The 26,987-nt window shown below is 42.2% G+C and overlaps 1 protein-coding gene across 2 annotated transcripts in view; it reads left to right on the forward strand.

The window, feature by feature from the left end:
• Positions 1-26,987, forward strand: part of elp4 (elongator acetyltransferase complex subunit 4) — a 53,380-nt gene that overhangs the window by 2,220 nt on the left and 24,173 nt on the right. For both annotated transcript variants that reach the window (XM_044347243.1, XM_044347233.1), the window contains exons 3-9: positions 4,118-4,239; positions 5,907-6,041; positions 7,475-7,611; positions 10,180-10,264; positions 13,353-13,541; positions 17,669-17,777; positions 20,244-20,350. In XM_044347243.1, coding sequence (XP_044203178.1) covers positions 4,118-4,239; positions 5,907-6,041; positions 7,475-7,611; positions 10,180-10,264; positions 13,353-13,541; positions 17,669-17,777; positions 20,244-20,350 — 884 coding nt within the window. The remainder of the gene's footprint in view (positions 1-4,117; positions 4,240-5,906; positions 6,042-7,474; positions 7,612-10,179; positions 10,265-13,352; positions 13,542-17,668; positions 17,778-20,243; positions 20,351-26,987) is intronic.

Raw genomic sequence — 26,987 nt, forward strand, 5'->3', positions numbered from 1 at the left:
ATGTATTTCCTGTTGAAACAAGTTGTGTGGGCAGACATACCACAGTGAGGAGGCAATCTTATGTTCAGACCAATCAGCTATCAGTTATGGAGAGAAAGGCATTGTGATTGGACATCCTTAAAGCCTAGAAGGCAGGATTGTTATAAAAAAAATTGTGATGCCATTTTTGTCTTTTGACCTTATGAACAAGTTCAATGTGTGTTTATCATAGTTGTGAAAGGAGTGTTTTAATACCTGAAGCCATGTCAAGTCAAGTCAGATCAAGTAAATTATTATTTATATAGCCCAACATCACAAATCTCAAAATTTGCCTCAAGGGGGCTTGAGGCAACACAAAATGGTGTACAGGGGGATAGATTATACAAGTGTAATGGTCTTCAATTCTTTTGCAGCTCTTTAACTGGTTGCATATATTTGAAATGAAACTGCATTCACTTATTAGTGAAACGTAGCTTCAGCCTACTATTCATACTCGAACTAAAAATCTAATATATTCTGGCAGTTGAATTCAGTCACACATTTCAGCGTCTCACAGCGAACTGTGCTTTCGTCTGTCTGTTCTCAGGCTCTTTGCGGTTACAGCATGCCACTGTCTAGCAGAATGGCAAATAGACTAATGACCTCAAGGTCCCTAGTTAGAATCCCAGGTGTTCACACTTCTACTGTGAGCCTTAATTAATATGCCCCTCTGCAGATGTGTTATAGAAGTTTTCAGAATTACATTCAAAGTAAGTGTTTTTTCTAGGGACATAAATGTCTTCCACTGTATTATTATTATTATCATTCATCATAGGCTGGGCTGTATGCACTGGTAGACAGTAAGGTTAAGGTAGTCTTGTTTCCCCTTGAAGCTGTAATTTGTGTGTAGCCAAGGCCTATACCAACTGATGATATTGCTTTGCCCTTTAATTCATCCCCCCAATCGATGCAGGAGTCAGTGATTACACACTAATGCGTTCTTCCCTTCCATTTTGTGAATCAATGTACGGTTGGTTTCATCTGGTAATGAGAGACACAGTAAAGGTGAAATGCGTGTGTGCTCTTGTTTTTGTCTCGGAAAGAGTGGTGTGTGTGAGTGTGTGTGTGTTTTGTTGTGTGTGTGTGTGTGTGTGTGTGTGGGTGGGATGGGGGGTGGGGGGGTTTGGAGTGTGTGTTTGTTTGTGTTTGTTTCAGGCAGTCGTCTCCTACAGTCTGCCCCTTTAGCCGTGATGGCCTGTTTGTGAGACACAGACATAAAATTATCAGACTGGTCGTTGTCTGCCTTTGAAGTGTCTTGAGCTGTCCATCCTGATTTGTCAACCAGAGGGGGATCAGCCCAGTATGGCTGCTGTCTGAAGATCTCTCATCTCTCGTGTTTTTGTAAGAGAAGGAACAAAGCTCCTCGGCTCTTATTATGTTGACCATGTATGGTTTCGTTCCATTAGTAGAAATGAATGTGTTTTTATTTTTTATGCACCCAATATAATTACTATAAAATTCAGCCATTTACAACTGTTTACATTTTTTAAATATTTCACAGCTTTTAAAGATAATTATCTTAAGTTTTGAGCATAATTTTAATGTTCATGAATACTATTTTGAATGCAGTTCATTCTGATGAACTAAGTAGGCCTTACAGTTAGAAAATGCAACACATTTAAGCGTATTTAAGAGACGCAGTGAGATTGAATTGCAACATACAGGGTGAATGCAAAATGATTTTGACATGAAATGAAAAGTACGTCAACCCTGAAGTTACTTAATAACAATTATAAACACAACTACAAAGGTGGATTATATTACATTACATGGACATTAGTTTGTTCCACAAGAGGAAATTCTGCTTGCAGCAAGGCAGCATAAAAACATAATCAAAACATGATAATACATAAAACTGCAACAATAATAATAGCGATAATTAGCAATATTTTTCAGCTGTGGAGGAAACTTTCATATCTGAGTTCTCTAGGCAACAATAGACACGTAACAGATCTCCAAAGACGTCACAGTCATCTGCCCTCAAACGACAGGTGCATTGATCAAAAGAATTGAACATTGTGTGCCAGACACTGACACTGTTTTGTTAAAGAGGTACAGCAGTCACCATTTGAAGCTTACCAGGAGAGATTTTAGAGACATATACAGTATATGTTACAAATTGGCATTTAACCTAATATAACCACCTTTTGTAGCAGTGTTTATTGCAAAGCTCAGCTCCTTTTTCACTAAGTGACTATTTGTTAACCTGCCATAGCCTAAATACAGTTGGGCTGCTCGGAAGCAATAATAATACTTCATAGACTAAACTCTCATACAAGGGGGAAAACACTGACCTAGATATTTTGTCTCCTCCCCCTGCAGCTTTAGCAGATATGATTCAGGACTCTCGCACTCCCACTCCCCTGTTTGAAAGCAAATGAACCAGAGGCGTTTCCCCCCTTCACCAAACCTAAGTCAGAATAAGCAAAAAAAGAAGAAAAAAAAAATCATCCCATGACTGTCCAGAGTGACTGATCTACCTCAAAGATATGACCGTCCCCCACCCCCTGTTGCTCCTATACCCCGCCACCTCCCGTCCCCTCCCCTTACCCCCCGCCTCAACAGCCTAATGACTCCTGGAGGTTCCATTTGTAAGGCTCCCATAGAAACACAGCCACAATAGGCCCCATCTTGAGAGGGCCCATCTGGGAGTCTTTGTGGGGCCTGCTGAAAGCCACAAAGGCCTGCTGACCTAGAAACCCATCAATAAGAGAACAGGGAGCCCCACCGACAACAAATTGAAGAGCCATGGAATTTCCTGGGCCATCCTAAGTCCGTAGGTGAGGACATAGACTGGGAACGTGGGAGGGGGAAATTCTCCGGATGTTCGAGGATGACACGTCAGGATGTCATTCCCAAGCTGTCGGCTATGTGCCCGTTACCTTAAACTGTCACTGCTGCCTTTGTCCTTGTGCCCACTGTTTGTCATTGTGTGGAGAGGCCTATGAAATCTTTACAAAATGGTGATTGTGACAGGAAGCAGCAGTAGCATGCTGGGTAGAGTTATGTGTCCTGCTCGGGGGGGTCTCATGGTGATGATGCTTTTTTTTTTTGTGGGTTTGGGGTGTGGAATGGCCGGGTGGCCGCTTTGTGTTTACTGAGAAAGACTACTTTTGCAAAAATGTGTTTGATGTTTAGAATCACTCGCAAGACCATATAATGCCTGTAACATTCCTCAAGATGAGACTGTAAGAGTGTTTGTTACCTTCTCCGTTTGCATTTAAAAGTCTGTAACTAGCATATTTCTTTTAACCTACTTTTGTGTTAATGATGCTCTTGAATAAAACCAGATAAACAATAGTGAAATGATGCCATTGCCATCAGAATTCACACAAAAAGCAGATAGATTTGTGTAAGCCAGATGTCAGAGAGCATTTTTAGGACAGACACCATCGTTACATATTTCTGCCTCCCTCTGTCAGTTGGCCTGGCAGCTGGGGTACCTTTGCATCGAGTGGGACGGGTCAGGTGAATGCTTAAGACAGGTGTCTCCCTTATACCTCCGCTGCTGGTTGGGGGTATGATCGGTGAAAATAGACAGAAATACTGTGAGACCTTGGCAAGAGAGTCATCCACACCTTGATAGTCCAATCATTCAGTAACACCTATGTCCATGTGCCATGTCAATTGCCATTTCATCTGTTCCCTACAAAAAGGTAGCCAGAACACGGTCCTTACATCAATTACAGTCAGCGACTGTGATGTGGTCATGAACTGCTGGACTTGTGGTGTCTGAATGAATGGTCAGAATAGACAGACAAATGCAATATACAGTATGATGGACTTGTTGATGCTTGTTAAAAGTATGTGACCAGATGGTGACATATAGGAGAGATGTTGTAGCTGTTTGATCAGTGAATCCTTTTCTTACCTCCTCTAGACATTAGCTATATGTCCCTGAATTACTGTTTCTTCTGGTATGTTTGTGTGTGTCTGAGTGTTTTACACTTTATGCCTGTCTTTCACTGTAATGTACTTTGTTGTTGTTTCATTTATCTGACAATTGCCACAGACACAAAAGGAATTTCCAAAAGGATAATAAGCAAAACTAGCACACTCAAATTCTGAATTTTGTCGTCCTTTGTTCCTTTTTTTTTAGAGGAGGACCGATATGATAGCTACTCTCGTATGATCTTAAAATACTTCCTGGCAGAAGGAGTGGTGTGTCGACATGAACTCTTTGTGGCGGCGGCTCAAGATAACCCAGCTGACATCTTACAGGTGAGAGGAGGTGGTGTCTGTTTCTGTATGCTTTTTGGATGGAAAGTTGTTGTTTTCCAAGCTACAGATCTCAACAAACAATCCACATAAACGTTCATATGGCCTTAATATGTCTACTTTAACATAATGCTCACTGCTTTGTAAGGCTGTACCCGACTCAGAATTTTATCAGTTGAATTGGTTTTGGCTGTTCAATACTAACATTCAACTATTGGTTCCTTTTTTATCATATAGACTATCTGGCAATCAGAAAATCCATTGGCATGAGTTTCTGTGATGATTTTGACCACATTTACATAGTCAAATGCAACAGAGTCATGGTAATATATTTTTGAGCATTTAAAAGTCAATGAAAGTTTGTTGTTGTTGATGTTTTTGAAAATGTTTTTTTTTCCTTTTAGTCATCAGGAAATGTAGGAAATGTTGCATCTAACATCTTTTTTAGAAGTGGGTTTTTGTCACAATATATTCATCCGTGACCACTGTACATTATTCAGCTTGTTTTACACTGGTCACACCCATGATTTAACTGGTATTGTAGGCACACAGCTTTCCCCAAGATGTGTCAGGGTCAGCGGGGGTATCACAGGGGTTGAGGGTGGCATGGTTGTGGCATTGTTGAAATGTTTCCCGATGCATCACTCTGTGAAGAGGACCGTAGCCCCAGAAGCTGACTGCCACCCAGCATACAGGAGGTGGGCCTCTCTCCTACTGATTGATAGTGGGAGGGGTCACAGCCTCACCCTCTCTTTACATATCAAAGGTTTATTAAGAGAGGGGGACTCCCAATGGGGATATATCACATCATTTAGTGTTTTCACAGCTACATTCACAGTATGCTAATCTTCAAATGCAAAGGTTGTAGTTTATGCGTTACATTTACATGGACACAAGAAACCATCTTATTGGAGGAAATCAGGTTAAAGCAGGACATTGGAGAATACATTCACATGCACTGCAATGATGTGGTCACTCGAAAGCCCACATTTACCCGCATCAGCTAATAAATCAGATTTTCCACCCACCTCTACTGCGTTTTGAAACCAAGTCTAGCAAGATTTTCTTTTTTGTTTGAAACATGTGGAAACTGTTCGTACTGGTTGCACAGTGGAAGAACAATTCTCTTATTAGCAGTCTCTTGAGTTTTTTCTTAATAAACTGAGCCAACTGTTCAGCTTTAGAAACACATTAAGTTTGACCAAGGTACAAAATAAACTTTTGTCCACTGGCCAAATGGCTAGTGAATCATTCAAAGTTTACCAGCCACTGTTACCACTGTTTTTTTAGCTGGTGAGTGAAGCATATTTTACCAGCATTTGGCTGGTGGCTGGTGATAATTTTGTAATTATGATAACTTTGTCATACACATGTGCTATTGTAAAAAATAAACAAAAAAACAAAAACAAACATTAGAAACCAAGTTAAGTTTTTTCTGTGGCCAAGAAATCAGGATTCTCCAAGAAAAATCCATCTGTTTTATTCTGGTTGCTTTCCATTCACATAACATTTTGTTTGCATAACATTTCAGAAATCAGGTTCCTGCTCAAAGCTTGTAACACTGACAAGTCGCATGACATTACATAGCAATTAGGATAATTAAAATGTCTCTATGATCTTTCAAAATCAACATATTCAACTTATTATGTTCACTGCATCATTTTGTGCAGGAACTCCCTGATCCCATCTTGGACGATGTTGCAATCCACAAACCAATGGAGCAGCCCAGGCTGTCTTGTGAACCTCAGGACAGTTTGGATGCCATGAAGATTGCCTGGCGTTATCAGAACCTTCCTAAAGTGCAGGTAATCAGGTGGACTCACTTGTCACTTGCATATATCTGTTATTATATTGATTGCACTACATATATACAGTATACATATACAGTAGTATACAGGTAACAGCGTTATCATGCTCATTTTATTAAAAGTGTAACGTGTCTCTGTTAATGATGGTATGAGAAAGAACAGAACTGGCTCTCTGGATTTAGTGGTTTGGCAATTGTCTCCACCACTAAATCCATCAGCTTCTAAACTCCTTTGTGGAGTGAATGAGGCCTCAGCCTCTCTTTTCAGAGCTGGACCAGATTACTCACACTTAGCTGGCAATAGGTAGGCTTTTCACTGGTCCCCAACCCACATATACACACACGCCTGCACCCCTGCTTAGCCTGGGAAACAAGACTACTTTGCAGCCTGTGCATTGACATGTCTGCTCGCTCAACCCTATGACCCAGACCTGCGCCTCTGTCTTCCCCCAAATCCCTGCCTTTCCCCCTGCCAGGGTCGGCAGCCCTACACTCTTTCTTCCGCTTTGAGGAGAGGTGACCCTCCCCTTCTACTTCTCTGCAGTCTCCCCCCTTCGGTCTATAATCCATATCGCTATGTGGATTAACAGCACACAGTGTGTCCCTGGGGATCCTCTCCCTCTTTCTCTCTCCCTGGAAACTTCTTTATATCTGTGTCCTTTCCTCACCTCTCCCCCTTCCCCTGTAAAATCGTCTTTACAAACCACTAGTAAGCCCCACCAGAGGATTTGCATCCCAAATTCACCCCCAGAGTCAACGCTTACTTTCCCCTTACACACACCTCTCCTGGCATAGCCCACTGTGTTGCTCTCCCGATGAAGACATCAGATCAAAGGTGAGGCCGTCAAGGCGGGGATGGAACGCTAAGCGGGTTGCCCAGCTCACAAAGAGAAGATGAGCCCCTGACCCCCCTGCCCTGCTGACCCCCTCGTCCCGCCAGGAGAGGGACACACCGGGGGCCCTAATCCAGATTAGGAGTAGATTAAGGGCCCCTCTAACAATGGAATCCCTGGTTTCACTGAGAGAGAAGAGCTAAAACTCTCTCTTTCAGCTGCAGGAAAACATCCGCCTTCCCCTGCGTCCCTGACACGTTTGCTTTCACAGCCAGAAGTGGACATTTATGTGAAGAAATGATTAAGAGCGTGGTCGTAGTGGTTATTTAACTTCTCTGCTGTAGGAATGTTGAGGAATGACCCATAAACAATGCAATTGCATTACCATAGTATTGTGAAGCACACTCATTTAACATATTAGAAAGACAAATAAGATTATTTTCTTAATGAATTGCTCAATTCTCATCCACAATCCTCAATCCACATTGTTTGTCGTAAAAAGTTGAAAGCAAGCAGAAATTATTTTTAAATGCTCTTTAATTCTCTGGCTTTAGCGTTTATATGCTTCAACATGAGCTTGACTTGTTGACCTCCCCAGAGTGCCCTGGCATCCTCGTCCCGGTTTGGTCACTACTATGACGTCTCCAAGACGATGGAACCAGAAATTCGCCAGGCAGCCAAGTGCCACCACTTCTACCTTCCAGAACATCCCACCCAGTCGTCACCCACACACAGGTAAAACGACAAGACATCATCCACGGAACGCATGGAAACCAATGAGACACCTTCCACAGAACACAGATACACAAACACGACATTGTCCACAAAACACAGTTGCACAAATAAGATCATCAAATCATCCACAGAATACAGGTGAGCAAACATGGCATTGTTCACAGAACAGAGGCAAACCAACAATATAGGGAGACCAACATCATCTAAAAAGCACATATAAGGCCTTCAACAAGCATGTGCGTTATAGAAAAGTTAACCCAAGAGGGTCGAGCTCAAGATTGACTCTGATATTTTGTGAAGCCCTTTGCTTGAGATACTTAGTTACAAGAATTTAATAAACTGTGTGCATTTATTACAGATGCAGAAAAATAATCAGCTTATAAGTTTGGTATAAATGGTTACTGAGGTTCATTAAATTGTAATAATCAAACATTACAGATAAAATCACTGTGTTCACTTCACTGCTATAATAACTTAAGCGTAATGCATCTCCAGTTTTCAACATATTCAGATGAAAATTCAAGAAAACCTAGTTTTTAACAAATTAAATTTAAATACCTGAATCACTCGCATTATTATTCCCCTTTAATCAGCTGATACAAATAAATGATTCTCCTTCCATGCTGAGTAGCTTACCATCGGCCAAAGACATTCAGCCTCTTGGAAAGGTTGTGTATGTCTATTCAAATAGGGGTCTTGTTTGCTCAGCGTCTGTTTGATTTCTCCAGCGTTGAGTGTACTTAGGGTTCAGAGGTCATGCAGGCTCTTTACTTAGAGAGTGCTGCTGAACACACAAGGGCACACGAAGGCACACTCACACACTCTGGGTAAATACAGCAATCTGGAGCACAGAGGATGTGGAGGAGGCTTTATAGAATCTCTTCCTTTATTTCAACAAACAGACTGTTTAACAGAGCGCCAATGCAAACACATTAAATGGTGTAGTTTAAAGCATACATTTTCACTGGAGTACACAACATAAGTTAACATTGTACTAAATATCTGGTCAGAACTTAATGCATATTCACAAGGAACAAATAAAATAATGAAAAATCCTCTCTGTTGATGTATGTAGTACACAGCGTTGAGTGATTTGGTGATACTACTGTGCCGATGAGGCATCTGAATGGGTTATAGATCTTATAGACATTTTGACAGCAGGAAACTACACCTGCACCATAACCATTGTGCCCCCAGCCCCGCCCCAATGCTGACACACACATGCACACACACACACACACACACACTCAGCACATTACACATGCACATGTACCACATGAACTCCAAAGCAGGCTACTCCCCCATGCACGTGTCCACAGCCCCATGTTGATACCCTAGCTGTTAAATTGCTCCGTTTCACTTGAAGGCATAATTGGCACAAATTGCTCTCTAGGTGATACAGATCCTGTTGTTTAAGACCAAGCATCCCCCTTCTCTCCTCCTTTCTTCCCTCAATGAAAGAGGAACATTGAGATAAAGAAGCTTCCCTGTGTATGATCCTAATTAGCCGACGCGCTAGCCCCTGTAGCTAAGCACCTAGACCTTATTGGTACCTGAATGAGGGGTGCTCAGTAGGGGAAGCTGAAACACAATGCCGTCCTGCACAATAGCTGCCAACCAGAGGCAACCTCTCGCTCAACTGCATGTCAAACCATCCCAGCCCCCTACCTCAGAGCAGGGGCATGGGCAGAGAGGCCAAGGAGGGTAGGTGTCCTTCTTTCACCAAACCAGCTCTATCATTAGCCCCAGCGGGGTCAGGAGGCACCATTGTTGGGTTGAATAACTGAAATGGAGTACATGGATATACTTGGCCCAAGTGTAATCAACACGAGTGTGTATTACTGTTCTTTATGCAGGGCTATTGGCGTGTGACCAATCTATGTGTATTAGCTTTTGTAGCCTGCAGGTCGAATTGACAACTGACATAGCAGCCTACTGTGACTCACTACAGAATGGTCATTACAATGGTGGGGTGTTCTTAAGTGGAGGGTCCTGTGTTAAAAGATGGGGTTAACATTCTTATTGGCCATCTTATAGGCACAAAGTGGGCTCAGCAGTAATCCATCTCTTGACTGTTGCTAAATGTTGCTCCAGTAGTACTGTATGGCCTTTGTCAGTAGTGCACATCTTACCCCTGATTAAACACCAAAATGCTGTTCCCTGTTAATTTTAGATATCAGCCCATTAACACCCCCCCCCCCCTTCTCCTCACTTATCATCTTTGTGCATATGTGCGTCTCATCTGTCTGTCTGTCTGTCTGTCTCGGCACAATCAGATCCTCAGGGAGCTGACAGAGAACCAGTCATGTTGTAATTTAATCAACCAAATAAATTAATTGGATCTCTTGATATGGATCATCTGTCTGCTTCAGTGGCTCCAGAAAAGCACAGTCAGGAGGAACATGCTGCAGTCATAGAGGATTAAGCTACTGTGGTGATAGGCTTGGCCCAGTTTTATCAAAATGGTTTCAATTACAGTTTACACGTCCTAAGTAACCCTTTTGTTTTCTCTTTCTGGTTGTCTCCTCCACTATGTCCACTTTCTCCTCGATCCTGTGTTCTTTCCAGTCCCATGCTTGAGTCCTACTCTGCATTGCTGAAGTCTCTTGGGGAGGTCATACACAGGGAGGGCTTTGATGTAGCAGCACCCATGGTAAGAGCTGGAAATGAATGACTGCTTTGCACTTGTTTCTTTCAGCTTGGTTTTGAGATTTTCTGCAACTACTATTTCTAATCATTGTCAAACTATTTTAAGAAAACCAACACATCATTTTTTACAAACAGCAATCATCCTGGGATTTGTGGCAGTGAAACGGCAGACAAAGCAGCTTAACAGAAAAAATGGCCACTTACACTATTATGTTTTATTACCCCTGCAATACACTAAACCAATTGGGGTGAAGTGGAGTGTTGAATATCTTCAAAGATGGCATATGTTTTATTTATTTATTTCACTCTAAAGCACTTATCAGTCCAATTTGATCACACATATCAATTTCCCTAATCAAATCCACAATCTGTCAATTAGGTCTCCTCTCAGTATTTGTTTGACAAATTGCACTGCAAAAATGCAAAGCAGTAAGCCTCCACATGTACTGATGCAGCACATAAGACAAATCTGCATGGCAGGTGTGCATTTTGGTTTGCATTAACTGAATATCAGTGAATGTAAATTCTTTGACTTGCTGGTGCAAGTGTGTTTAGATCGCAATCAGCAGTTTGTAGAGTAACTGCTATTAAAGGTACAGTGTGTAGAATTTAGTGGCATCTAGCGGAACCGACTTGGCAGAAATGGAATATAATATTTATTATATATATATTATAATCACCTGAAAATAAGAATCGTATTTTCGTTACCTTAGAATGAGCCCTTTATATCTACACAGGGAGCGGGTCCTCTTCCATGCCATGCCTCTACAGTAGCCCAGAACGGACATACCAAATGGACAAACTAAATACTGGCTTTAGAGGGCCTTTTGCATTTTTTGCGTGTTTCGCATTCACCGAAGGTTCTCCTACACGATTTGAAGGGTGGGTACTGAGTTGGTTGCAATCTGCAACCTCACCGCTAGATGCTACTAAATCCTACATACTGCACCTTTAAGCCTAATCAAATTATTATGCGCTAAAATTATTATGTGTGATATGCATTTGGGGAGAGTTTAAAAAAGAGGCACTAGAACTGCATCTGTGACCCGAAGTTCTTTTGTCACATTCCAACCACCACTTCACTCATGTCTGTTTACCTCTCTCTCACCTGCGCGTGTTGGCCTCACCTGTGTGTCCCAGCTGTGTGTGTCTTACCTTTGACATACATGTTTTTAATAATCATCAGCCTTCTACAGAATGCCAGAAACATCCATGGCCCTGTCTGTCTCTCTTGACTTTCCTATTTATGTTTTCCACATGGCCAAATGTACTTCTGTTAACATTATGTGATGTGTGTGTACATACATACATAGCATATAAATATACAATATATAAATAAATATATACTGTGTGTGTGTGTGTGCCTACATTTGATGACCCCTCTGTTCGTCACCTGGAGCCACCTCTCCCCCTGTCAGTCACACACAGGATTTACCTCCAGTACCCCCCACCCTCCCTCCCCGAGCGCTGTCACTCACACGCCAGATTAACTGCTGACATCATTAAAGCAGTGTGGCTGCCTGACATGCTGTTGGCACAGTCCAGGAATGCAGACCGGCACAGAGCGACATGGGCACTGGCACAAGAATGCCCAGTATGGGTGATAGTCAGTGTGTGTGCGTTTATTTGTTTATTTGCTCGATCTGCCATCACGGGCTGCTAACTGGATGCCGATTTAATATAAGAATGTGTTGTGTAAATAACAGATTTGAATGAGAGTTAATCTCCCTGAACATATTTTTTGGAGTCTCTTTTGAGATGAGTGGAACAGAGGGTGGCAGCAGGACTGTGAGTCTCCACAGAGACTGGCTGGTGATTAGGTTGTGGTCCCAGGCTGGCTGTAGTCTATATGGCTGGACTCTACTGGCACTGTTCCCCGATTTTTCTATAGGCTAAACTATAGGAGTTAAATTTGGCTTCTCCTCCTGATGTTGCCACAGCAACAGTGGTGTTACCACAGTCCCCACCCCTGCTGGGCTCCAGTCATAGAAATAGATTCTAATTTGGTGGCCCCCAAGACCTGTGTTTGCAAAGCCTGGTAAACAAAGAAAGGGTATATCTAATAATGACAAAGGCACATAGACACACACACACACCAACTATTACTTAAGTGTAGTAAGGTATAGAGTTGCAGCACTGATGTTGAAGGAGGATAAATGTAGAGTCCAGTTTGAGAGTCCTCTCTTGGGAAACTATGAGCCAACTGTGAAAAACTCAGAAACAATGAGGTTTATTTTTCTTAGATGCTTGTGTTTCTGATGTAGATTCAAACGAAGCTTAGGTCATTCATAGAGGAAGTAATGGGGAGCAGGGTGGAGGAGATTTTGGGAGAGTCAAGATAATGGAGAGGGAGGGATAAAGTGGGCAAGGAGAGGAGAGGTTGGAAAGAAGGAAAAGTGAGCAGATTTTAGGCCAGAGTTTTGTTAATTACTCTTGGCTCTCACCTCAGTAATCAGGAGCCATCCAGAAGAAACCCCAAATAAAAGGCAATTGTACTAAAGGTTAAAAACCTCTCACAGTTTTAGACAGGTCCTCCATTCTCTCAGTTTCCGTGATATATATCCCACCGCTATTTGGCCACTTTTTCTCTGTCTTCATGAGAGTGGGTTACCGTTGATCTCTTGTGGTGGGGTGGGGTGTTTCAAGGGAAGGCACTCCACCCTTACCCAGGCCCCCTTGGCTGCAGAGAATCGCTGTGGTGCCAAGAATGTGTTGGGGTTTCTGGGTGGCGGCCATATTGGAAGCCTGTCTGACAGGTCCATTGTGCCTGTGTCAGATGGCCTCTGTGATTGGGCAGTTGTGTCCAGTCACGTTTGGGCACTGTGTTGCGATCGTCTGTGCTGGTGAGCAGACTGTCCAGTCGCTCTCTCCCAGAGTTTGGGAATACTATCCAAAACAGCAGCAGAAATAATTCAAAAACAGCAATCTGTTAATCTTCATATGCACTGCGTGAACTTGAAATTAAACCAAAGTACTGTCTATACTTGTGTTTGTAGATTTGTGTGTTTCAGTAGAAATGTACATATGTGTGTGACTTTTTACACAAGTTTAGTGTTCCTGACTCCTCCTTAGCTTGTTTTTCTTTGTTGCAGTTAAAGTCACGTAACATCCTACGCATTGGGCTCCACTCTCTTGGCTCGGCTCTGTGGGGCGATGACCTATGTTGTCATGACAACCCAAGACATGGCCACGCCCTCACTACCTTTCTCTATGGACTGCGAGCTTTGCTGAGGTCATCACTGGCAGTTGCAGTAGTTACTGTGCCTTCACATCTTATCCAGGTAAGACGATATTTGAAACATGAGAACAACTGGGCACAGTTTATGAGTATCAGTGTAGTTAGAATACAATTTATCTGATCAGCGACTACTGACTGTCCTGATATAAATAATGATATACGCACTTTTATGTGCTGGTGTGAAACAGTTGAAAAAAAGTTTTTCAGTAATTTATTAGATGTGTGGTACTTAAGAACATTGACATGCAAGGTTTACAAATCATAACTGAAGAGTATTCTGCCCCATTACCTTAAATTGCCCCCAGAGGGATAAAAAAAGTTAAACATCTGAATTGACTTGAATTCATCAATAACGGACATGATTATGATTTTGTGTGTGTGAGTTGATGCTTGACCCATGTGCGTTTGCTTTGCCTCATTCATTAATGGGGCATGAAGTTTGAGGTCTTTTGTAATGGGGCCTCCTTTTGACTGTGTGGTTCAGTGTCACCCTGGTATGACTCAGGTCTGCGAGGGGAGTCTTCCTCCACGCATCACTCCCCCAACAGACCCATTCGAGTGCACGCTTCATTGAAAGGCCTCTAATCTATGTTTATTTGTTTGGCCTTTAATTACTTGAAGCTGTACACAATGAGAGTGTGTGCCTGTGTATGCATTTTATTTTCTTATGAATACCCCTCCTGGTAGTCGTGTGTGTCTCTGGGTGTGTGTGTGTTTGGGGGGGGAGAGGGGAGGGGGGGGGGGAGTATGAGTCCGTGTGCATGCGTCTGTGTCCAGTCTGGCCTCTCAGTGTGAAGGTGGAGTCATCTGCTGAGGCATATGGCAAACCACAGCCCTCCCCCAGACAGTAGACCATAGAAGCACACTTACCAGAGAAGCCATCTGAGACTTTCTACCAAAATGTTTTTTTCTCGCCTATACTTTAAACACCCTACTTCTTTATAGTTCTCGTTCACTTGAACATTGAAGCTGCATTATTTGTGATCCTTTTATGCAAATATATAGGTCGATGCTTAACTTTCAGAACAGCTGTGTTGTCACAACATGCTCTGGCTCCAGGCCTATATGCTCAGCGCACTGCGGCCTTGGCCTAGTCAATAAAGGTAGAGTGGCTAACTAGCAGATGTCAGCTGTGGTGGGAGCAGTCCCCCTTTCCCTCTCTGGCCTGGCCTCCAAACCCTTAATCTGTCTCCTCCCCCTTCTCCACCCTGGGGAGAGAAGTGAATGAGCGGGGGAAGAAGATGAGAGGGGGGAAATTTTGGACTGAATCAGGTGTTTGGTGACTACGCCAACATGGAGGTAATGGAAGGCTGTTAAGATGGACATATATGAAATGACCTTGTGACTAGTTTTATATGACATTATTGTCACAAGTATAGATTCTACTTGATCAATTGATGTTACTGAGGTGTGAAGGCTGCACTTAAAGTTAATGATGACAGTGTGTCTAGTATTTTAAGAACTCACAGTTTAGCAGAGCTTCTTTCTGCTTAGATAATTAGCATAGTTAGCTGAGTGTGGCCCTTGGAAGATTGTCTAGACTAGTAGCAGTGGGCTAGCTGGCCGAGACCGCACTGGACTCACTATCCATTATTGAGCAGCTTGGGAAGCTGAGCAACTCACTGAAAGCCTCCTCACAGAAGCCCAGTGCCACAGTCCATCTGAAACATTAATTAGGCTTGTCCTAGCCGGGTCCTCCTCCATCATATTATCTGCTACTACCACACCCATCTTCACAAGTAAACACCCACACAAACACGTAAAACACTGTTTTCCCTAAAATACATCCATATATGCCTCACCTGCTGCTCAGACTAAGTGGTGTCCTGACCTGTGCATATATTTTGACTCAGGGTTTGGAGTGGTCAGGCAGAGTCATTTAGTACTGTAGTGGAGCTACTAGAGACAGCCTGTTCACAACCATCAATATTCAAATGACCTTTTGTTACTTTTATTAATTATAATTACTGTGCTGATTTTAATTGGAGCTATACATTTAATTTTGTTGTAAAATATTCCATTTTAAGTGATACAATTGTAAGAAAGTTTGACTGTATCACTCTATGTAAACATGCAAAAGTTTACAATGTGATACAGTACAGATGGTCCATAACATCTACAGGATACACCTTACAACTAATTAGATCATTCTTAAACTTTTACTATGGTTTTTAATATTTTATATTTCAGAGCTGTTGTCATGTGAAATAACAAACTTGAGGATAATTTTGTTATACATTTTGTCAGGTTATATTTCTGAAAACTAAGTTTATCAACTAATTAACTTCTTTTAGTGTTACTTAGTTGCTGTATATTTCTAACTGTAGTTTTTCCACCTGAATCTATTGAGGTGGATGACTTTCACTTTGTTAAGATATTTTAAATGTGCTTACAATATGTATTCTGACCCAAGACATGTAACCAAGTCAGGAGGCAATCATCCTAGAAACTACAACTGTCACATCCTCCTTTAAAAAATGGAGAAACTGTGTCTATTCCCACATGAAATCACATTTTTGTGCTTCAATTTCTAGCCTTGGAAGTGAGGTGCATTTATTTTGTCTCATACATAGTTTGTGCTATCCCAAGACATTAGATTGACAGAAAAGTCATCCCAGCCTCCCTCAGAGATGTATATGATATATGATATATTAAGTTTTGGGTTGACTCTAGGAGTATTGTAGAATCCTACATCTGCCACCTAATTTTGCACATTTGCACACACAATGACATACACAAGTACAACATTGGGCCAAACAGCCAAACAACCGAATGTGCCAAACAACTGTGATTAAATTGGGGTTAATCAGTAATTGGTTCTATCGTCTGACTGAGCTTACCCAGTCAAGACAAAATATTGCTGGGTAAGATGAATGCTGGGCCCTCCCCATGACCTGTAAGCGAGTGGTGGTCAGCTGACGCTCAGGGCGTTCAGGGGATTTACATTGATGAAATATGAGCTAATAGAGCCAGCAAAGACTTTCATTGCAGAACGGAAGTGACTCTTGTTTGAGCATCTTATCAATTATAAATAAGATTAAAAAAAGATGTACAGTTGAGGTTAGTGTTTCCTTGATCACCTCCTTAAACTGAAGGAGCTGTGGGGCACGGGCATATCATACTGACCGGTGTACTGAGCAGCTCTTTGTGGACACTTTGGGTTCCTCTGACTTTGAAACTTTTGAGTCTTTGCCAAACAGTCTCATCTTTGTATTTAGGTAAGCAAAGAAGAGTCATTATGGCCTGGACAGACTAGCACAGATTAAGTTTTAGTTAACCATGTCACTCACACAGACACTATTTGCCACACTGGACCATTAGGGTTTTGAATAATTTGTTGTAGCCAAACTCTTACACCGGCTTTAATTGCTGCATGTGAGTGACCTCAAATACCCTGTAAGTGCTGGTAGTCCTGACTGGTGGGATATGCATACTTTAAAAGTAGGACAAAAATGAAAAGGAAGAAGAAAGAGTGGGGAAAAGACATGAAGGCATGAAAACTGCATTAGGCGGTGGCAGCCAACACAGAGAGAAGGATGTGAATGATTCAAGAGGCAAAAGGATTAATAATGCAGGACTCCCTCTCTCCCTCCATCCCAATGTCCCTCTCTCTCCCTCCCCTCCACTGCCTTTATCCTCTGTATCAACTCTTTTGTATATTTCTCCTTCATTCTTTCTACCTAGTGTATTCGCCCCTGATTTGTTCTCTCTGTGGTCAAGTCACTGACCTAACCAGTAGGGGGAGCTCTCCTCATCAAGCCTCTGCTGCTTTCTCCCACTTCTCCTCTCTCCTCCCCTGCTGTGTGCAGGTTTGAGAGTGTGCACCAACTGTGAGACTTTTTTGTAAAAAAAAATTGTTGTTTGAAGAAGTAAAATAATTTCAATGCGTTGCTCATTGACTTTTCCAGTGCCACTTTTGTAGATGTGTGTCTAAGTTATATGTCCATTTCTCTGGCCCGGCAGCACCTGTGTAACCCTTATCAGTGCCCTCTCCCCTCTATACCTCATCACCCTCACCTAAACCGTGGGCAGGAATGACCCGGCCACGGGAATGATGACCTAATTTAATTGCAACACTGATGGCCCGTCAGGAGGCTTTTAATTACCTGCTCATGTTTCTCTCTCTCTCTCTGTCCTCTCTCTCTCTCTCTCACTCTCTTGATCCTGCAGAACAGAGCTCTAATGGGCAGCATAACCAGGCTATGTGACAATGCCATAGCCCTGGAATCATTCAAAGGCTCTGAGAGAGAGACCAACCCACTCTACAAAGATTACCACGGTAAGAACACACACACTCGCTTATCTTTCTGTCTCTTTTCCATCAGATACACACACATACACACAGGCAGTGCATTAAGGCTGGGGCTGGGCTGTGGATGGAGGCAGGGCAGCCCCCTTGCAGGCCAGGCTGTCAGTGCGCGTTAGTGTGCTGCTGCTCAATCAGACGTGCTCCTCAGTAGACAGGCCGGGGGGGATTCAGCTGCCACGCTGTACCCCCTCTCCCTCGCACCCTCACCCCCTCCATCCCTGCCTCCCTCCCTCCAGCAGAGCCTCTCTCCCTCTCGCCTCGCCCCCTCTCCATCCCCAGTCCCATACCCCTGAGGCTCTGGAGCAGAGCAGACCAACACTGGGGAATCGATATTCTCACCATCACTCTCTCTTCCCCTCTGCCTCTATCTCTCTATCCCTCGCTCAATGTCTCCATGGCCAGCATGCTCTGCTAATAAATGGAGGGCAAGGCTTTCAGTAGGGGAGGAGGACATCGGGAAGGGACGCTGGAGAGATGGAAACGAAGAAAGAGGAGGGGAGGGGATCGTAGTTTGTGTCTGCTCTCCTGGTCTTCCCCATCACTTTTTTCCGTTATGGTTTTAGCATTCCCTCTTTCTCCTGCTTGCTTCCCTCTTTTCTATCACTCTATCACACTCTCCACGCATAAAGGTCAGTTTAAGCGAGTAGGGTATTTTTAGCCGTGCCTCTCGAACTCTCCCACTCACTCTTGCGCTTTTCCTCTCATTTCCCCCCCCCTCCCTCCTCTCCTCGGGATAGACAGCCCTGGTTGTGACAGATGAAGGGATGAGGAGTAAAAACATTCAATGGCAGATTTTGGTTTCATCCAACAGCATGTTTTATTTAGATAACACATCCCATAGTGATCACATTCCTCTGCAGTGTAAAGGCAGGTGGCATTTAAAGCCATTCAACATAGAAATATTGTAGCATTTTCATTTTTTAAAAAAAAGATTTTGTATTACAAAAATGTTCTTCAGAATTTGCAATTAATATCATTTGAATGTCTTGTTCAAAAATATATTTGCTCTGTATTTTACCAGCCAGAGAAATTCTGGTTGGGTTATGAAATACATTTATGTGTGTGATTGTTTTGATGTGTGTTCATGAGTGCAAATGCATCTGGTACGAGTGTGACAGTGCGTGCGGATGCGCGTGCGTGCGTGTTTGCGGCAGCAGTTCAGGGCTGCTCAAAGCATGCTGGGAAGCCTGTCACTGCAAATCAGGCAAGGGGAAATCACCCAAGTGCACAGAGGAGAGAACCCACCATCCCCCACTTTCTCTGTCTGTGTCCCTTTCTCCATTACTCCCTCGATCTCTTCTTTTCTCTCTCACGCTCATTTATACCACCCCACTTGTACAGTACTTTTCCAGTTGTATGAAAATGTAACTTTGTGGTAAAAAAAAAAAAAAAAAAGGAAATGAGGAACAAAGAGTAACAAAGCAGAGCTTCCTTATAGCCTTTGTGGGAAGCTCTAACTTGTATGTTCATTCGCTCTAATGTGTCCTAGGAATAGTTGGCAAATTTTCTTTACTGTACACCCATATTCTGGCCTGTGGGGACAAAAGAAGAGAGCAGCAATGCTGATGTAGAAATGTTTACATATATCTGGTAACAATTCATTTCTGAGGTAGTTTTGTCTTATATTTACACAGATACCTTTCATTTCACTGAAGTATCACCACGCATAGTTTCCGCTAGTGGAAACTAAAAAAGTGAAAACTTCCCTCAAGGAGATGTGCACATTTAGCTTAAAATCAAAAAAGGAAAACATGTAACATTTATTTAAGCTTTGAAGATTTAATTTTCAAATATTTAGCATTTTGTCATCAGCAGGTGGATCCTTGAAAGACTCCATGTAAGATACAGACTATACTTTCTTCAAGTGAAAACTATTTTTTGTAAATAAGTCAGTCATCATTAAATTTCTTTTTAATTAAATTTGGATATTAACTTCATCATTTGAATTTTGCTAGTAGTTGATTCATAGAAATGCCCTGTTATTATTGCAACGTAATTAACAGATGAATCATCCATTTATGAAATCTTTTGAAGATGTCAGATATTATTTGATATCTTTTCTCATATTTCTGAACGATTATTTCCCAGTACAGATATACTATCTTGTACTAGAAGAGAGCAACTTTCTGTCAGAATAGATATATGGAATATACTAATGTTGCATAAAATCTTAGCGCTGAATTTTGCACTATGTGTAATTTGGACAGAGGAAAAAATGTCCTGAGGACCTGGTCCTCTGTAAGATGCTGTTAACAGGATTTTACACTCACACAAGAAAGCACAACTCAGTCTAGCATAAGGTTGCTTGTTATTGCCACAGTATAATGTACTACATGCACATTGCGGGTAGGACAGAAATGTCTTCCTTGTAGTTTTATTGTAGTTTTAATGCACTTAACCCTTTCAGCTTTAATCTGCTCTCTCTGTCCTTCACAGGCCTGCTACATGTACGCCAGATACCTCACCTGAACTGTCTGGTGAGTCAACTGCCTGACCACAAGGACCTGGCTTTTAAGCTCAAGAGGAAACAGTTCAGCATTGAGGTATGTTGTCAAGGTTACTCAGCACACTCAGGGTTTCTTCATAAACAATACATAGTGTTCAGTGGTTGTACCCTCTTGTTGTATTTTTAATGCTATCTCTCACTCAGATTTTTTTGTTTTGTTTTGTTGCCCCAATTTTATTCCTCTAATGTATTTTTCCTAACTTGCCATGTAACCATTAACCTAAAACAAGAGCTCAATTTAGATGCAAAGTAATTATTTATTAAGAAAGCCATTACATTTGTTACCTCAGCCTTCACTCTGTTCATAACATAACGGTACTGAAATTAAGTGGTGATGGTAATGAGGAGTCTCTCACGTTAGCCAAGCTCTGAAAACCTGTGTTTGCTTTTGTCTGCTATTGGGTGGAAAAATGAAAGGTGAAGCTATTGATTATACACTGTTGCAGACACACTTACCAAAGTGTAACGTCAACAGTCAACAGAGTGAGAAAAATTTCCATCTATATTGATGGATATGAAATGAAAAAATACTGGTGGCAATTTAAGACAAAGTGATAGCATTTTTGATATAAATCAGTATGAGTTAATCACCAGTCATGATAGTCATAAATAGCAACAGCCACAAACAATGTCATGTTAAACATTTTAAACCATTTTAAGCTCTCAAGGAAAAAAGCTATGTGGGTGCTGCTCACTTTATCTGGCAGGTCACCTTATATTCTATCCTGAGCTGGCAACAGCCATGACCTGCGGGGAAAAAAACAAGTATCAGACAGCAGCTTTAGCTTTAGGCCTGTTAATTAGTTTCAATAGCAGTGTGATATCCAAAGGGCCTTTACTGCATGAGAACGCTGAGATCCACCAGAGTAAGGAGCTGAATCAAGAATGGGACATGCACCAAAGATGTCTTCTTCTGCTCAGAATGGTTAAAACTTTTTTGCATCCTAGCTTCAAATCTTTCTATTAGCTTGACCGTTTTGAGGAGTACAGGGCACATACAGTACACAGCACAGGATTGTATGGCCTCTCCATTTCTTCATTCATTTTGATTTATGATTTCTCATCCTCTTTCCCTTTCTCTTCCTGTCAGAGACACATCCATTTTGCCCATGTCACATCATCACTCACACTCAGAGTAATCAATCTGTCACTGAACTACCACTCTAGAGACAAATTAAGGGGCCCTCCTCTTAGCTCAGGCTCATGATTGGTCCTCATTACATTATCATTACCTTATCACACCCTCTGGTCCTTGGCTCTTAGTGAGTCCTATTGTCTCAGGCAGGAGGTGAGGGGGAGGAGAGGAATGCCCCCCCCCCACCCCCCCCCCTTAAACCTTCCCTGCATCCTACAATCAACCCCTTCCCATTTTCTGCCAGCCTTCACCATCCTTCGAACCCTTTCTCCTGCCTGCATTGGCCCTCTCCCCCTCCTTCCTCTGACCCCGTGAATAGGCCACTCCAGTATAGATTTATAAGGTCTGTAAAAGTCAAGGTGGTTATTCTCAATGGTCTTTTAATTAGGCCTCTGTATTGGGCAGGCCGGGGGGCTGAGGCCTAGAGCATCCTTGTAGCTCTGTGGGGCCTGGATACTGTGCCATATATCCCAGCAGTACATTGTTAAGACCAAGCTTTGTCTGCCTCCCTTGTTTAAGGAACTTTATTGGAGTTTTTTGTAGAATTGGAACCATACTCTTGCCTTGCCCCCAAAACATGATGGCATTAAAAGGAAATCAGGCTGATGTCCAGAGAGTACTTTTCAAAAAATGGCTGCGATTGTTGAGATAAGTGAATAGATAATATGAAGTGTCAATCACATTCCTTGGCCATGACACATTGTTGTGTCAGGGAATTTCCCAGAGAACATTGTATCATATCACTAGTCATGCATCAAATCAGTCAAAACACAGATTAGTCATTGTAATACGCCATTGCCTTCTCGTGTGGTGTGATTGGATGTCGTTAATTTCTATATCACCTGAGATGGAGATGTCACGAAGGTATGAGTGCATGTTGGCACTGTATTCTCGTCTGTAGAGGCATTGGTTTAACTCGATATACCTGCATATAAGATCGCACGCAGGACTACCGTTGAGCTCTGACTACGTGGTTCAACATATACTGTGTTTGACCTGTTGGTCAACTACCTCGGTGGGCCGCTGATTGACACATGAGATAGTGATTGGATTCTAAGCCCAGTGTCTGACGTGTGACAGCCCACACCGTCCCTGCTAATCACCTCATTTACTGAAGCTACAGGACTCCTCTGCCTGGGGCCACATAATACAGCATTCTCCTACAGTTTGTCCTGCACTGCTCAGTCCATCTTCTTCTAAATATCAATTGTGGTAGTTCTAGAGCACCTCTCCTGCTGCGTTAAACTCTTAACCCCTTCCACATTTTGAATCTGAATCAGGACTAATTTGTTATGTGGTGGTGATGAATGACAGCTGAATGACAGCTGATTGACAGCGCTAGCTCTTCACCATTTGGTTCAGGCCGCTACATGTCACCCCAACAAAGCACATGGACTCATGCCGGTGACTAATTTCTTAACTGCTGTTTGACTCACGCTTCTAACACCTCAAGAACGCGGAAAAATATTTGTTTACCGACACAGAGTACAAGTTTTGTCAATAAAGACAAGTTCCTGAATTTAGTTATTTGTAATAATTAATTTTATATTAATTTGATAGGTTTTAATACATTCTTTCCCAAGAACATGCTCAGCACAATCATTAAGGTTCTGTTGGTTCTGTGATAAGGTCACCATGGTAACTGCTGACAATTCAGAGAGTTCAAGCCACGGTTGATGAGCAGTTATTAGCCATGACGCCTGAAGCCAGCATTAACCCATGGCCCTGTCTGAGCAGGTAGAGGAGTGTTAGGTGTTTAGACAAGATTAACACATACTCATAGACACATACACAAACATTGCTTGCTCCCACACATAAAGATATTGACATTCAAGAGGTGGCGTGGCCACATACTTATTGAGAAACATACACACGCACATATGTGACAGACTCTTTCTCAAACACGTACATGTGTGAGAACTTTGCTCTTCACTTACATCAGGCCAACAAAGGCTTCTGTCACTAGTTTCACAATGCAAGATGCTTTGAGGATGAAGCTCTGAAGAATGCAAATGGTATGCAGTTACATTCTTCTTACCTTTGTTTGACCCTTTAAACTGACAGGCAATGTGCCTGTGGGGTACTGGGGTGCCAGAGGCAGGTCACAATGTCAAATACAGTATAAGATGGGGATTTGTGTCAAATTAGTCTTCTGTTAGAGGCTATTTGAAGGTGTCTGTAGCACTGACATGCTCACTTGGATGGCTGTGTAGTCTGTACACATGTATTGGCTTTGAGGTGAACTTTTATAGTCTTTGAAAATTTTGAGTTTTATGTTAATGGTTTTTGGTTTGATTATTTTTTTGGCATTTTAAAGTTATCATTGGAGAGAAATATTAAAGGAATGATGAGAGTATGGGCGGACATGATGTGATAAAGGTCCAGGGCCACATTCAAACCTAAGATCTTGCTGTGCCTTTATGCTGGATCCAGTTCTTAACTTACTATAAATACTGTTCACGTCAACTTCCAAATCAGAATTACAACCAAGGAACTCAGATTGTTCTGAAAGCTCTGATATATCTTGCTTTGTGCTAAATAATACAGAAGCACCTCAAAAAGTGAACAAACACGGATGCCTCACATAAGCCAAAGTCTGGCGGTCAGGTTTTAAAAAAAAAAAAACCTTCTTTAATGGATATAGTTCCATGTTGACCACTGCCCTGTATTTTTTAAACCCTCACACAACCAACTGAGCACTCATACAAGCATCTTGAGTTGTTTAATGACAGGAACACTCAACAAATTGTATGCATGACAATCTTTTCCATCGCCACCTTCCATCCCACATGATGTGAATTTGGCATTACCCAACAGAGTATATTTTGAAACTGAGTGGAGGGGAAGCAAAGAGGGAGCAGAAAAGGAAATGAAGATGATGATGGTGCTAAGGAGAAGAAGAGTTACGGAGAAGAGGAAGTCGAACTCAAGTCTGAGGGAGGTGTGTAGAGTAGGTTAATGTTTCTTGGCATGTCCTCAAAACGTCTTTAAGACAGCGCCTGTGTCTGCCCCCTGTTGAAGCCTGTGGGTGCCGAGGGAAGGGTGTTAATGGACCTACGTGAGGAACAGAGCGAAGGCTCAGAGAGGAGGGGGGAGGCATAAGCGGAGAGGAGCAGTTAAGTGATTCTCAGGTCAGGTCTAATTAAAATGAGGGCTTTTCCTCAGAGGCACTAAACCATCTTATTGAGAGAGAAATAAAAAGAGAGCTAAAGAAAGAATTGTGGAATGCAGAATGAATTAGACAGAGACCCAGTCCTCGGGGCTTGTTTGTGTATTTGTGTATATGTTTGTTTGTATTCCATGCCTGGTCGTATATCGGCTTCCCCATGTCTCAAATAATGCTTGGTACCAAAGATCAGAGAAAAGCTGATGTTGAAAAGAACTCATATGGAGAAAGAACTGAACTGGGTCATCCAATATTTACTTCCAATAGAGGATCACAATGATTATCCACAGCCTGAGAGTAAACTAAATACAAACAATATTCTTACTGGATGTCGTGAACCTATTAGTAGGATGCAAAAAATCCTAAGGTTCTCTATACATCTGCCTGTGTTTCTTATGTCTGCCTTGGGAATCACAATCAGTTGGGAATGGACCGTTGGAATAATATTCCCTGTAAATAATTTATACTTCCTCCCTTGGTACACACCAGCCTCTGTCGCATTTTGGAATGAGGTGTGCCTATGGTTTGTGCATGTACGAGAAAGAGAAAGAAAGAGCTCACTGCAGGCCAGTCAGTGGCACGCGATCGGACGCCTCAGCCGAACAATATTCACAACATACATCAGATTTGCATTTATTATTTAACAGGGATTTTATCTATTCTGTAAATGTGCATGTGTGTTTGAAAAGGCCCCTGCTTGTGTGGACTCTGTGCTGACTCTTGGGTGTGTGTGGGGGAGTGCAAACGGGTGCGTGTTTTTTGGGTTTGTTTGTTGTGGTATCTGCATGATGTGACTTCCAAGTGATTCAGATTTGCTGCATAGATTTTTTAGTTCAGGTCTTTGTTAAATCTATTTATTAAGAAAACCCAACACTTGTCACCTGATGCCAAATTTCACAAGTTTTATGGCTGAACTTTGGTCCGCTACAGTGCTATAGGTAGTCTGACATGAAGTCAAAGTAGCAGGTGCATAGAGTATGTGTTTGTCCTGACAAAGTCAAGGTTCAGAAATCACTATGGACACTGACTAAAAACAGTCCACAATGAGTTTTTTTTTAAATTGTGGAACGCCTACAGAGAAAAAGCAGCAGCAGTTGTGTTTGCTGTAGTCGAGTCAAAGCTTAGTAAGAGAATATCTGGGACTTGGCCAAATGTGCTGCCCTCTATACTACATCAACACAATGCGGAAACATTGTTTCTTGCAAATGGACAGTATTAAAGCAAAACAAAACAGGGCATATGTGCTGCTCCTGCCAGACTGAGTAAGAGTGTGGTCTGCCTGAACTTGTCCTGGAAGTGAAACTGTTTCATCAGTGAGCAGTGAACCCTTAACATGGTCCATGCACCACTCAGCCCCCATCAGACTAGACCGGCCACATTGGACTCAGACCTGATTAAAGTAGCCCTAGTTGTCTTCAGCTCCCATTAGGGAGAGGAAGGGAGAGACTGTAACTTGCATGCCACCCTACATCCACGGGGTCTTGTGGTACTATAGGGTATGTGTAAGTGTGTACAGAGAAGGCTTCCATTAGCATAATGGTAGTGACTGGGGAACCATAGGCCCCCTGGTGCTTATAAACTGGGTCTTCACTGTATTCTTGGCTTCTGTTTCATTTTATTGTTATTTCCTAGGCTTTGGAAAATAGTGTCTAATTTTGCCTTAGGTCTGTACACTTTTTGTGCAAGTCTTAAAACACTGTTAAAACTGGTAAATGTGTTCACTGTGATTCTTCTGCAAAACCTCCCAAGCGTAATTCATAAATCATTAGTTTCTTTTGGTTCTTGGTTGTGTAACACTAATACTCGGACTGGCATCTTAATAGAAACAGTTTAATAAACATATGCAGCAAAGTAAATGAAAATATCTGTTGAGTATTTCATTTGAGACATTCATATAATTATTCGCACTGCACTTGATAGGATGTCTTAGAATTTGCAATCACATATGTATATTAAAAAATGCTACATATCAGTATTTGAAAGTCCAAACACTCAGTGCTCAATAACTCAGATAGTCAGTGGTCTAAACAGTTGTTTCTGAAATTGCACTTAAAAGCAATATTGACATTTTTATTCAGACTTGTATAAATAGTGGCAAGAGGCAGAGGTTGTCTTGTTTTGAATGAAACAGTCCCCTCACTGCTGTTGGTCTACAGAGAAAGTTAAAATTGCCGTCATGGGCACAAACAGTTCCATGGTCGGAATGGTTCAAAGGTGGAATGTTGATCCGGAGCAGGAGCATCAAACTCCGCTTCGGTCCTAAAAATAACTTTCCCACACTCTCACCGTGCAGTGTCCTGGGGGGTCAGGAGGAGGAGTGTGTGTGTGTGTGTGTGTGTGTGTGTGTGTGTGTGTGTGTGTGTGTGTGTGTGT

This window comes from Thunnus albacares, chromosome 1 (genome assembly GCF_914725855.1).
Source record: "Thunnus albacares chromosome 1, fThuAlb1.1, whole genome shotgun sequence".
Taxonomy (NCBI): domain Eukaryota; kingdom Metazoa; phylum Chordata; class Actinopteri; order Scombriformes; family Scombridae; genus Thunnus; species Thunnus albacares.